Source organism: Olea europaea, chromosome 12 (genome assembly GCF_002742605.1).
Source record: "Olea europaea var. sylvestris chromosome 12, O_europaea_v1, whole genome shotgun sequence".
Lineage (NCBI taxonomy): Eukaryota > Viridiplantae > Streptophyta > Magnoliopsida > Lamiales > Oleaceae > Olea > Olea europaea.
This window is the reverse complement of record NC_036248.1, coordinates 10029716-10042976: the sequence shown is the minus strand read 5'-3', so window position 1 is coordinate 10042976 and position 13261 is coordinate 10029716. Positions and strand designations below refer to the sequence as shown.

At 34.1% G+C, this 13261-nt stretch overlaps 2 protein-coding genes across 3 annotated transcripts; both read left to right on the top strand.

Moving 5' to 3' along the window:
* Positions 1-1100: 1100 nt before the first annotated feature.
* LOC111405557 lies at positions 1101-3734 on the top strand. Of its 2 annotated transcripts, none has more exons than XR_002704816.1 (2): positions 1101-1374; positions 1793-3734. XR_002704816.1 is itself a non-coding variant. In XM_023034504.1 (2 exons), the coding sequence occupies exon 2, from the start codon at positions 3207-3209 to the stop codon at positions 3609-3611; it is 405 nt and encodes a 134-aa protein (XP_022890272.1). In that variant the 5' UTR covers positions 1104-1374; positions 2255-3206; the 3' UTR covers positions 3612-3734. The 2 variants fall into 2 exon arrangements, 1 of the variants encoding a protein (XP_022890272.1); XM_023034504.1 differs by having other exon boundaries at positions 1104-1374; positions 2255-3734.
* Positions 3735-4379: 645 nt separating this feature from the next.
* On the top strand, positions 4380-6852 carry LOC111406958 (putative methyltransferase B0361.6). The gene is made up of 3 exons (XM_023036308.1): positions 4380-4872; positions 5449-5496; positions 6672-6852. The coding sequence occupies exons 1-3, from the start codon at positions 4801-4803 to the stop codon at positions 6780-6782; spliced, it is 231 nt and encodes a 76-aa protein (XP_022892076.1). The 5' UTR covers positions 4380-4800; the 3' UTR covers positions 6783-6852.
* Positions 6853-13261: the final 6409 nt, after the last annotated feature.

Genomic DNA, 13261 nt, shown 5'->3' with positions numbered 1-13261 from the left:
GCTGATGTCGTGAAAATAAATGCCTCCACAATTTCCTTCGAGATTGAATTTAAGATCCAAGATCTAACCATACAGTCTACCCTATTCCATTGATCAAAATTTTGAGATTCATTATCTGGTTTCTCACATTTCCCGTTTATGAATCCCAACTTCAATTTTGCACCTAATGCTATTTTAATGGACCTGCTCCAGCTGAGATAATTTTTTCCTGTCAATTGTAAAGTCACAAGGATCATTCCTGGATGATCCGAACTCTGCAAATCCAATGGAACTCCATTGGAATACTCCTTTGCTGCTGCTCCTTATTCAACTGGCGGAGGATTTTGTAGATCATTATTTTGATCGTTGTTGTTTGCCATCCTTTTTTTGATATATTTATCACTTCAAAACTTTATGTGTGCGAGACGATATAAGGCTCTGATACCATGATTGAAGCTGGAAGAAGAAGTGAAGTGATATGTGCAATAAAATGGATCTGCCGAATTTCTCTATTATCTTCCTAAGCAAAATGTATTACAAACCAGAATATATACAAGACAAAGCACAAGACAAAGCCAATAAAAAGATGACAGCTCACCTAAATAACTAACAGAAAATAAAGTGAGGAAACACGTGAAAATGAACGTGAAAATGAAAAATAAAAGTCAACAGGGTTCAAGTCTAAAGATTAAGTATTATGTTGATGCAGAGATTTTCTGTGAAATACAACTTATTTCGTAAAAAGTTTCAGCCAACACGTTCTTTTATCCTTATCGTAGTATTTTTTCTCAAACAATTTCTTGAGTATTTATACTTTTATTTGCACATTTAGCCTCCATTTGGCCCCATTATTTCACAGTATAATTTTCTATTCTATTTTCAATCATATAATTTTACATAAAATAATATTATATGTAGATCGAAATTTTTTTCTTCTATTTCAATTACGCATTCTTAAAAAAAAAAAAAAAATACTATTTCAAAAATTAAAATTGAAATAATGGTGGCCAAAAGGGGGCTTAAATTGAGTTTATTAAATGTTACACATTAAACCACTTGATTTTGTATTCTTAAACCTTTTGTGCGTATAGACAATTCAAATACATCAACTGTATCCTATCGGGAAAAAGAGAAAAAGATTGAACTGTTCTTGTCCTCATGGTACTGCGAGCAAAACAGCTTCCTCCAAACATAAAACCTAACGGCGGCTTAAATTAGGAAACCTACACCGACAAACATTCATAAAAATCTTAATTCTTCAACCCCAATTATAAATAGAGTAATGCTATTTGGTATAAATAGAATATTATTCTTATAAATATAGCCATAATTCTACAATCAGCTCAAATTTCTCGGATCCCTATACTTCCCTGCTCGGCAAATCTCTCTGCAAAGGTACTTGTCAATTTCAATTCTATGTTCATGTTTTTAAATTTAATTTATACAGATAGCTATATTTTATATAAAAATTTAATTGTAATTGGTAGAAGTACTTTGATTTTTATTTCTTTGATTGTGATGAAATCTGATGAAAGGCTGAACCCTGGATGCTCTTTTTTTGTGTGCCCTTTTCTGTAAAAAGTTGTTTCATCTTACCTAGAAAGTGAATTTACGGATAACGGATGAACCGTTTTACTGAAATATGGTCATAGTAGCATGTATTTTCAATTTTCATTGAACTACATGTTACCTTCACACAATGACACTGAAAAAATTCAGCCAACTCTTTTTCCTTTATTCTTACAGTAGTATTTTGTTCTCAATTTCTCAATATTAATACTTATTTGCTCATTTAAGTTCTCTCTGTTTGTAGATATCCTTTCTTTCTAGTTTGAGTTTGTGCCGTTACATGGATTCAACGGATTGTAATTACTCAAGTTATGTGGCTCGCAGTGTAAATCTTTTATGCTGGATTATGCCGGGAAGGAAGCACAGATATATTATATATTGATCGATGTTAATCTTTTATTAAATATTCTAACATACTTTTCAATCATTTTACACGAAAGTATTTCATAATTAATTAATTGATAATTCTAACTAATCCAATAAAACAGTATTTCTGAATTATTGTAAAGAAAATTCACTTTTGCTTTAATATAGCTCAAAGAATGAAGGAAAAAAAATAAGGCGGAAATATGAATGCTCGTTGCTGCACTGACACACTTAATTTTCTTCGTAAGTAAATATTTTTGTTGTGGGACTGATTAAAAAAGTCATCTTTTTTCCTATTTCACTTATTTCATTATTTTCATCTTGAATTTACGGGCTGCAGTTGATAGCTGAACATGGCAGATTGGACGGATCTTCCAATGGACATTTTGGTTGTTATCGCACAATGTTTAACTGTAATAGAGGACTTTACTTCCTTTATTGCTGTTTGTAAATCATGGCAATCAGTGACTTCAATATTGAAGAAGAAACCTTCATTGCCTACTAGATATCCCGGTATAATGCTTGCTGAAAAAAATAGATACGGAAGATCAAGAGAATCGAGATGATCAAGATGCATCTATTCGTTGTTTTCTAAACTTATTAACCTCTAAGACATACTTACTCCAGTTGCCAGAAGTGAAGGGCAGGAAGTGCACAGGAGCACATTACGGATGGTTGTGGACAATTGGCATTGATTTGCAAATCAATTTATTGCATCCCTTCTCCAGACAACAAATTTGCCTACCTCCTATGCTGACCTTCCCTGATCAGTATGAATATAATGAGAAATTCAAGCCACAAGAGGTTTGGGATGGCTTTGTTTCGAAAATAGTGATGTCCTCAAATCCTCTTAAGGAGAAAAGTTACATGATTATAATGAGGATAGTACTATGGTTGCTATTTATGGAGAATTTGCTATATTGGCTTTTACAAAATTAGGAGATACTGTTTAGACTAATATCTCCTTCCAATCTTGTGTTTATCTAGATATTATTTTCTACAATGGCAAATTTTATGCCGTAGATGTTCATGGAGTCGTAGTTGTTTGTAACTTTGATGATGTCAATGGCCCATAAGCAACAGTTATCGCCCTTGCTCCAACTAAAACGAATGATACATATCAGAAGTATCTAGTCGAATCATCAGGACATCTTCTACTTGATGGAAGTTTCCGAAAGGGTATTTCAATTGATTTCGATGATGATGTTGACAATGAGGAAGAGGGTGATGATGATGATGTAGAAGAAGATGATGTTGACAACGAGGAGAAGGGTGATGATATTGAGGAGGACATGGGTGATGTTGATGGTAATGATAATGTTGATGAGGTGGAGGATGTCAAAGACAGTGTCAACGAAGAGGAGGAAGCTGGATACTATACAACTGGCTTTTTGGTTTGGAGGCTGGATGAATGTCATGAGGAGGGGAGGAATTATGCACATAGATTAACTCAATTGACTAGTTTACGAGATCAAGCATTGTTCTTAGGTAGTAATGTATCTACATCAATTGCCTCGTCAGAATCTATCAAGCCAAATTGCATATACTTTACAGATGATAACGTTGAGCTCTATTTCGATGAACCAGGCGGAGGTGGCCACGACACGGGAATATTTAACATAGAAGACAGAACCACTCAATTAAAGTATGCAGGAGAATCTCGTAGTAATCTTTCACCTCCATTGTGGTACATTTGATTTCCAAGGACATATTTCATTTTCTGCTTGTCATTTAAATTATTCCTTTCAAAATTGAGTGGAATGAAGTATGTACTAGTTCTGTTCAATTGTTGTTCATTTAATTCTACAACATATTGGCTCGATATTTTATTTTGGAAAAGCTACAATCAAGCTTAAAATTAGTTACTTAAGGAATTCGAGATTAACACACATATTCTGCCATGTTTTAAGTCTTTAATCCTATTTTCACTTCTAATCTCCTAACAAAAAAGCTTGCTCTTTATCATCACATTTATGAACAACGCAATCTCGATTTTTTAGGGATTTCATGAATAAACATGAATTTGTTTTTTTACAAGCTTTCCTGAAACATTAGTTCAAATAAGACAATTGGGTTGAGATTGTTGTTGATGATTGATAGTGCAACCACATAAAATGGTAAAAATCAACTTGTTGCAGAGGTAATAGATCATATTTCTCGAAGGAAAAAACCATTTGTACAGAAAAATAGTTGACATGCTTGTTGACAGATACTCGCATTACCATGAGACTCGCGTGAATAAATTTTTTTTTTTTAAAAAAGGGGCCCTCCATATTGTGAGTATTTGTCAACTAATTTTGTCAAACTCTTTTGTACGAATAGCGGGGTTCTTTCTCGAAAGGGTAGTTGAAGTTATGAAAATCAAGTTGATAAAAAATTAAAAAAATTCCAACCTGCAAACAGTTTCAAAGAAAATAGACGTATACTCAATTAAGCAAACAATTGCTGAAGGCCCATGTCTTCTCGCCTCTTCTCATCTCTTTCTTCCTTAAAAGAGGGGCTTTGGGTTCACTAATCCTTTTTGCCACGCCCCTTTTCACACTTGGTTAACTGTTCAAAACTGGTTCTCTACTGTTCACCACCCATTTGTACATGAGACTACGCCGTTTTCCATTACTGTTCATTATCCAGTTTCCTTAAGCAGATTAACCCTTTCCTGTTCCTTTCATTTTCGCTTTCCCTCAAATTGCATCTCTTGATTAATATACCTGGAGCTTTCCTTAACCATTAAGGAGAGAAATTAAAGAAGAAATCAATGATGAAGCACAGAATGATGTATCCATAGCAAATGGAGATTCTGACTCTTACGAGAATCAGCCAAAAAGGAAGAAACATAGAGAAAAAGAGAAACGATGGGAAAACGACATTGTATCGCCAGATAATGAGATGCCCCCCTTAAACACTGTTGTTCCTGGCTCCATTATCCTCAACATTTTGTCCTGTGAACTCGCGACTCGGGTACTTTCTGTTTGCCCACGCTGTGAAAACTGAGCTTTTTTTTGAGAAATGGAAAGGCTTTTGTGTCTATATATTTATGTATTTGTTTATTGATTGGGCTTATATATGAAGAAGATGAAATTTTGAATCAAATAATCGAGAGGTTTTGGCTTTTCTACTGTAAGAGAAAACTAAAGGTGTTTTTCCAAGAAAGGAGATTTCCTGTCTGTTCAGTGTTTGATAATTGGACAGCGTAATGAAAATACTTAAAAAAATTTGAATTCATTATTCTAAAGGTTTCTCGTGGTGAGGTTTGCATTTAGCTGAGATATGAGATAACAAAGTGCATGATTTCAATGAAAAGAATTTTTGCATGTTAACTGTTTTTATAATTTGAGAATGTTACGAAAAGAGTCAATATGTAAATAGAATAAATAAAGAGTTTTCAGTTTTTTACTTTGATGTTGGTTTTGTACATTGTTTTGAATTATCATATATGATATAACAACTTGCGATGATTTTTTTTGTTTTTAGGTTCTAGCTGAAAATTTTTGTTCATCAATATCTGCTTATGTTCACTTTTTTTTCCCCCAACAGTTGGCTGGTCAGATCGCTCGTGCTGCCACCATTTTTCAAATTGATGAGGTTCCTTTTACTATGGTTACTCTTTTAATAAGCGTTCTTCTTTTTTTTTTTTTTTTTTTTTTTTTTTTTTTTTTGGTAAAAAGGACTAATCTTTATTGGTTTTGTTAAGTTCAGGGACAACTAATTGACCTGGATTTTCCTGGAAATTTTATTGGTAGATTGATGAAATATTTCTCGTACTTTTTGGGTTGGGTTCACTTGAAAAATTAGTTGTTGAATATCTGAAATTTAGTAAAAAGGAACAATAGAAATTTGTCGTAGGTGAGCTGAATAATTTTAGCTGCCCTAATCCTCAAGTTTTCACCGGCTCATGGAACATACAAAAAGGAAGATTCGAAGAGGGTAGTGGGCACTTTATAGTACTGTAATGGCTTTGTAACTATTGTTATCGTTATGGTTTGACGCCGGATAGGATAATGATTATCCTATTGGCTTGTTGTAGCAGATGATTCGCAAGAAAAGAATGATAGAAAACGCCCAAAAAAAAACAGAGAAAATACTCTGAATTCAACTCAATATTATTAATAATGCAGAATGCTGAAAACGAACCCACAAGCCGGGTTAAATAGCTGCGAAATACGAAATTATTGAAAAATTACCAAAAATGGCAAAATCCCGAAATTATACCAAAATAAAATATTAAGTAAAAGAAGTAAGTTGCCAAAAATTTGGCTTAATTCGAGTTCTCTAACATATAGAAAAAAGGAAACTAAATATTACCATAAATAGTAAAAAATAACTTAAAATTGAATTTTGGAAAGGAAAACAGTGGATTTTGGGCTTGAAATTGACGTCCACCGAGCAAAGCTGGTGGCCACGACGTGCGCGCCGAAGAGAGCTTTCCGAATTGGGGTCATAATAACGATTCCGATAACCGTAGCCAAAGTTATGGCCAAATTACCAAAGACGCGTCAAAATCTCCCAATTAAGGAAATAATGGTGATTTACTTTCCATCTTTGCGCCGATCCGCCATCTCATGGTATCTCAGCGCCATCATCATGCAATCTGACAAATCAGCATCACTTGACTCGAATCCTCCTGCATCAGTTTGAGCATTCTAGGTTTTTGTGTGCCTGTCATATCATGTTTAGAGATATAAGAAATGTAATTAGCTATTGAATTTGTTTAATGATACAAAAAATTCGTCAGTATGTTTTTGTTCTTGTTTAAACAGGTGATGGTATTTGACAACAAGAGTAAATCAAAGGACGATTCAACTGATATGGTGGAAAATAATTTAGATGAATATGGGACTGGAGCTGCTTTTCTTTATTTTCATGGGTAAGTCATATGGTTAAATGTATAAACATAATACTTAAATTGTTCTTTACATGAACATGATATTTGATCATTACTTTTTATGTCATAAATGTTTCTTATAACATACTCATACTTGTCAATGTATTCATAAGCATATATGAAGTTTCAAGAAAAAAATTTCCAAATATCAATGAGTCAATGACTATTTCAAAAAGATATGCATCCCAAATATTTTATTACCAAGGTGGATGTCTATATCATGAAATGTGTGAGGGTCCCGTGGACCCTATCAATGTTCAATGATAATGTTAATATTAATCCCTTTGCTATATATTGGTAGGACAAATCAGGTTCCAAATAATAATTATCCATTGCATTCTGATTGGTTGGCAATATATCAAGTGAGTTCACAATATTAATGTTAAGTTTAAAAAAAAAAAAAAATTGAAGAAAAGGAGGATACATATTGAGAAATACTTTATTTTTATAAGTTATTCATATGCCTATCATAAGCATGCATAATATGCGTGATGTTGCTTATTGAACGTTAGCTCAATCCACTTTATCCCTCCTCATTTTTCAAATGATGAAGGCAAGATGATTCGAGATATGACTTGTGGTGACAGGGATTGAGTATTATCAAATTAAAAAATTGAATTCTTTTTGTAAATTAAATTAACATTTAATTTAATTGTTCTATATTTTTATTAAGCACAAACTATTTTAAAATAACAAGTCATTGATGTTTATTATGTTGAAAAAATTAAGTCATCTTTTTGCATTTATGATTTTAAGAGAAATTAAATGATAATACATCTAGATCTAGTTATCTAGATTTGGGATGTTATACCTATATCATTTCATTTCAACCTTTGGTCATAACTTTCGTATTATTGCACTCATTTATCTCAGATCTTATAGATTTCAAAACTGTCTAAGCTGTAATAGAGTTTTTGTTGTGTACTTTGTTAAAAAATATTTCTGCGGACGGCACCAATTTATTGATGATAATAATCGAATCAATAGATCCTCTTACCTAATTATGAACTTCTCCTTCTAAGCTCACTAGTTCGATACTCAAACTTGGAGCAAGAGGGAAATTGGCTATTTGAGAGAGAAATATTGGAATTACATGCTTTACTCTTCAAAAATGGTGGTATTTATAGATTTTCCTCTTCAAAGTTGTATTGCCTCGACTTTGCTTGGGTCAGTTGGAACTCCTTTTTGACAGATTACATGGTCCAAGTACTTAATCTGAAGCTGTCCAAAATTGCACTTGGAGTATTTATCATACAATTGGTGCTTTTGTTATATCTTTACAGTGTAGATGATAGTAATGGGCTGACAAGCCAGGGCTGTATACTAGTATGTCATCAAAAAAATAAAAAATACAAGCACATAGCTTCTTAGTTGATTCTTTAACACTTAATTCATAAGGCTTTCAAAGTTAGTAGGTGTATTGGTGAGACGAAAGGGCATCGGTCTTGGAATAGTACTTTAACCCATTGCGTTCATCTAGTAATTCATCAATGAGTAGGTATGGGAAATTTATCCTTGATTTTTAGGTTATTTAGTTGCATATAATCTATGCAAAATCTCCATGATGGATTGTTGCTGGATTGGATGATTCCACTATCAAGCATTTCTTTGACCAATTCCCTATTTTTGTCTTCTGGATAAATGGGCATCTATATGGCCCGATTATGAACGGTTGAGCTCCTTCTTTTAGTGGAATGTGGTGGTCATGTGACCGAGAATGAGATAGACATCACCTTGACTTAATGTTGTAACACCGCGTGATTTCCATGATAGATGTTTATGCTTCCTTACTTTTAATTTAGCGTTCAATTGATAATTTTATCATTATTGTGATTAATTTATGTTTGCAGCGAGATGTATCTTGGATCCACTAGAATATCAACATGCCTATTAAACTAAATTATCATATACACATAATTATATTAGAGCTTGGAGTAAATTATAATTTTATCAATTTAATTAATTATACGTTATGATATCATGAGTTGTCAATTCCATATATCTAGTTAATGATCCCAGAAGCATTCATTTTTTTCCTATAAGTCAATTTTATTAGGACCACGCTATTCGTACCCGAGTGTTTACACGTCCGGTTACCTGGCCCCACCGCCCCCCTCACATGGGGGTCGGGTCCCACACGTGGGCCCCGATGTGGACCTCGCCCCATGTGATGAGGGTGGTGGGGCCGGGTAACACGCCCGGGTACAAACGGCATTATGCATTTTGTTAATAGAATTGATAATTAGACATTCATTTAATTATTGAAAAAGTTAATAGAAACAAAATGGAATTTCTTACCTTCTTGTATGTATGATTACCATAAATGAATGCTCTAAAATTGAGATTTGATGTTTCTTAACTTGGATCGGATACCTTGACTTATAAAATAAGGTAAAACTTTCACATTTTTCCAAGGCAGGAAACGTTCAGTGCTCTTTCCATTTCCTTGTTTTCATTGTTGTGTTGGACATTATTTTCGAATAATCTTGTCAATATACACTATTATTTATTGGAGTTTAATAAAGCAATTGTAAGATTTGATATTTTAAATGATTAAAAGAAATGAATAATCGTAAGAAAAAAAGAATAGAAATTGAGTATGTTGAAGTTTCGAGTATATGGAAATGAACTAGGACATTTGATATGTTGAATATGTCGGCGATCAAGGACATCTCCACTTGTAGTCAAAAGTGAATAGCAAAGAATTCCAAATTCCAAGTAAACCTCCACTTGTCTTCTTACATATATTACTTCGTTAAATATGTAAACGTGTCATCTAAATTGGTATTATGTAAAATTATTATGTGATCATTATATTTTATGTCATAAATGCTTTTAATGATCATTTATACATATCAATTCAGCTATAAGCATGCATGAAATTTCATGAAATAAAGAGTTTTAAAATGTCATTGTGAGAAGGATTGTTTTTAGAAAGATATGTATCCCAAATGTTTTTATTACAAGGTATATGTCTATGCCATGAAGGAGTGAGTGGGAAATAGGGCGTGGGAAACCGACGCACCCCTCCAATGATCAATGATGTAAGTTCTATATTAATGTTAATCGCTTTGCAGTACTATCCATAGATTCGAGCAGGTTCCGAATAACTATTCTGATTGGCTAGGCGATACATCAAGTGAGCTCTTGATGTTAATAATAAGGTTTTTAAAGAAATGAAATAAAAGTGGATACATAGTGAAAAATATTTTTTACTTTAAAATAATTCATAAGTATGCAGTATATGCAAGGGATTCGTTTACTGAGCATTAGCTCATTTCACGTTATCCCTCCCAATTTTTGTATTACAAAGACAAGATGATTTTGAGATGACGACTTGCGGTAACACGAACTCAATATTAATCAAATTTAAATATTGAATTCTTTTTGTAAATAAATATAACATTTAATTTAATTGTCTTATGTAAGTGAAAGTCATTAATTATTTTATTATGTTAAAGAAAAATCTAATTGTTTTTTCGTATTTATGATTTTTAGAGAAAATAAATGACAATACTTCCAAATCTAACCCAAATTTGGAGTGTTGCAAATGTTGTGGTGCTCATTCATCAACTCTACTTCCTCGTGGCTGTACTTGAACCTGACATATCCTAATCCTATGTCAATGCCCCCAAGTTGAAGAGTCATTAGATTGTACCGGAATTTCCAATCATGTGACCTCCGTATGGCATAGCTTTACTCTCCAGTTTGTCACCATTGGCCACTTTAACTGTCATGGTTCTGGTTTCTTTAGTAGCATAACCCAGTTTTCTAACTAGCTGGCATAGCTTTACTCTCCAGTTTGTCACCATTGGCCACTTTAACTGTCATGGTTCTGGTTTCTTTAGTAGCATAACCCAGTTTTCTAACTAGCTGGCATAGCTTTACTCTCCAGTTTGTCACCATTGGCCACTTTAACTGTCATGGTTCTGGTTTCTTTAGTAGCATAATCCAGTTTTCTAACTAGCCTCTCATCTATAAAGCTGTGAGTACTCCCCTTGTCTATCAAGATAGAGATCTTCCTTCCCTTGATTATTCCAAGGACTCTTATTGTCTTATGCTTTAAACTTCCAGTCAAGGCACTAATAGAGATCTTCATTATCTCATCACCCTCTTGTTCACCTTCTGATTCGAACTCTTTGTCCTCCTTTGGCCCACTCTCCTCATCTTCATCTATCAACATAAAATTCTGGGACCTATGCCGTATGGGCTATGGCATATTTCTCATCAAATTTGTAACAATGTCCCAGGTTTCTTTTGGTTTGGAAGTCAGTGGGTGTGATGGTCTTGTAATTGTTTGGTGATTTATTGACTTTTGGCTATGGGTCATTTGGTTTTGTTTCATCAGGAGGTTTTGAGGGGTGGGAATTCCATTTGTTATGGTTTAGTGAAAAGTTTTTGGGTATTTGGAATCCGTTAATGGCTAGGATGGTTGATTCTTGAAGGCAGGCAATTTCAAAGGCCTTGGATAAGTTATCTGGTTTCATCGTTATGACCGTGGACCTTATCTATCCTTTTAATCCACTTGTGATGCTGGAGGTTCCACAAAGATGGAACGTGAATCACAAATATTTCCTTAATTGAGACAATTTGACCCGTTTTTAGTTATTTTAGTTAATTTTATTATTTTTTTTCCATTTAAAGTAATATTTTGTTTCTTTTTTTTCTAGGTGATTTAGAATCCAAATTGAGCCAAAATTTTGGCAACTTACTTCTTTGATTCCATATTTTATTTCGGTAAGATTTTTGAGATTTTGTTATTTTTGGTAATTTTCCATAATTTCGTAGTTTTGCAGTTATTTAACCCGGCTTGTGGGTTAATTTTCGTATCTCGATTATTAATAATATTGAGTGAAATTTTCAAAGAATTCTTTTTGTTTTTGGTGTCTCTTTCTTCTTCTTTTTTGCGAATCGTCTTCTGCAACTAGCCTATAAGATAATTGCTATCCTACCTGGCGTCAACTTGTCAACACAGATATGTAGTATGACTTTGGAACATGAGGCAATGCTAACATGACCTGGGACTTCAGCTCTTCAAACCTCTCTTGTTATTTAGCTATTGAGCCCAATTGTGTAGTCTTGCTAAATGATTCAATCACTTCCTCACCCAGTGGTTTCTGAAAACCTCCAGCCGATCTGCTCAGAGAATAAGTCCCAGTCTGTATTAGGATGGCTTGCAATGAAGCCATCAAACCATATGTTTGCCTTCTCATTCAAGTCGATCTCTGCAATCGACACCTTTAGTTCATTAGGGACTTGATGAAGTTGGAAATACTTCTTGGCTTTCCTCTGCCATTCCCTAGGTCCATCTCCCCCAAAACTGTGGGAAATCAATCTTAGGCAGTTTAGTGCTTCCTCTTATCTCACCTTTAGCATGATGTGATTACTAGCACCTCGCTTAGATAACACACTATCAAATCTCAAGTTGATAATAGATTCTTCTACCTTTTTATTCTTTTGTTCAATTTTACATCTGGGCCATCATAGTCACCAATTTTTTGTACTTTTGGTTCATATCTAACGCAACATCTTCAATTTTTTCTTGTCTTCGATGAAGTACCTGTATTGTTGATCTGAGGACTCCATCCCGGTCTCTGATTTGAGGTCATCTCCAAGTCCAGCTTCTTCAAGTGCTCACCTACAATTTTTGCTCTTAAGTCCATGGCTCCAGTAATTGCCTTATCTAATACACCTTCTCTGACACCTGTTATGGGTGGAACCTCAATTTTGCAGCTCAGCCCACAACTAAACAAGAATTAAAGCTTCCCTAGCTGAAAAAGCTGGCCACATACTAAAATTAAGAAAAATAGAATTGGTGATGATAAAATGAATAAAATAAGAAGGGAAGAGAGCGAAAGTAATAATGCTACTTGCATATAAGAAGTTACATAATGATTTACATACAGATGAATTGTCAAAAAAGAGTGGGAAAACTTTTTATACACGTCGGTAAGGGATGTGTTTGGTGAAATAAAATCAGCTTTCATTTGATTATGTTGTATGTTAAGTGATTTAATCTTTTTCCTTTCTGTTGACACATAAAAATTCAGCTCAAATCGAACGACCCAATGAATGAAGCCCAATTGAAGGATCCCCAAATCAGATAGCCCAAAGAATGAAACCCAATCAGACAATTCAGGATGAAGGCCCAAATAGGGAGGCCCGCAAACGCGGTAACACCATCGCCCAAACTTGCAAGTCGCCCAGGATCTGAGCGAATGGAATGTCATGCAGTCGCCCAGAGCTGCTACTCTATTCTCGCCCAAACCTTCGAGTCGCCCAAGGTTTTAGCAAACATGAAGTGTTATGGTTATCAAGAAGCGCAGTTATCAAAGCAGTTATTAAGTAGCCCTATCACATTCCACGATTCAAGAAATTCAATCGAAAACGATTGAACAATAAAGAATAATGATAGAAGTTAAAAAAGGCAGTTCCATGACAAGTTGGCCATTATGAAGAAAGTGG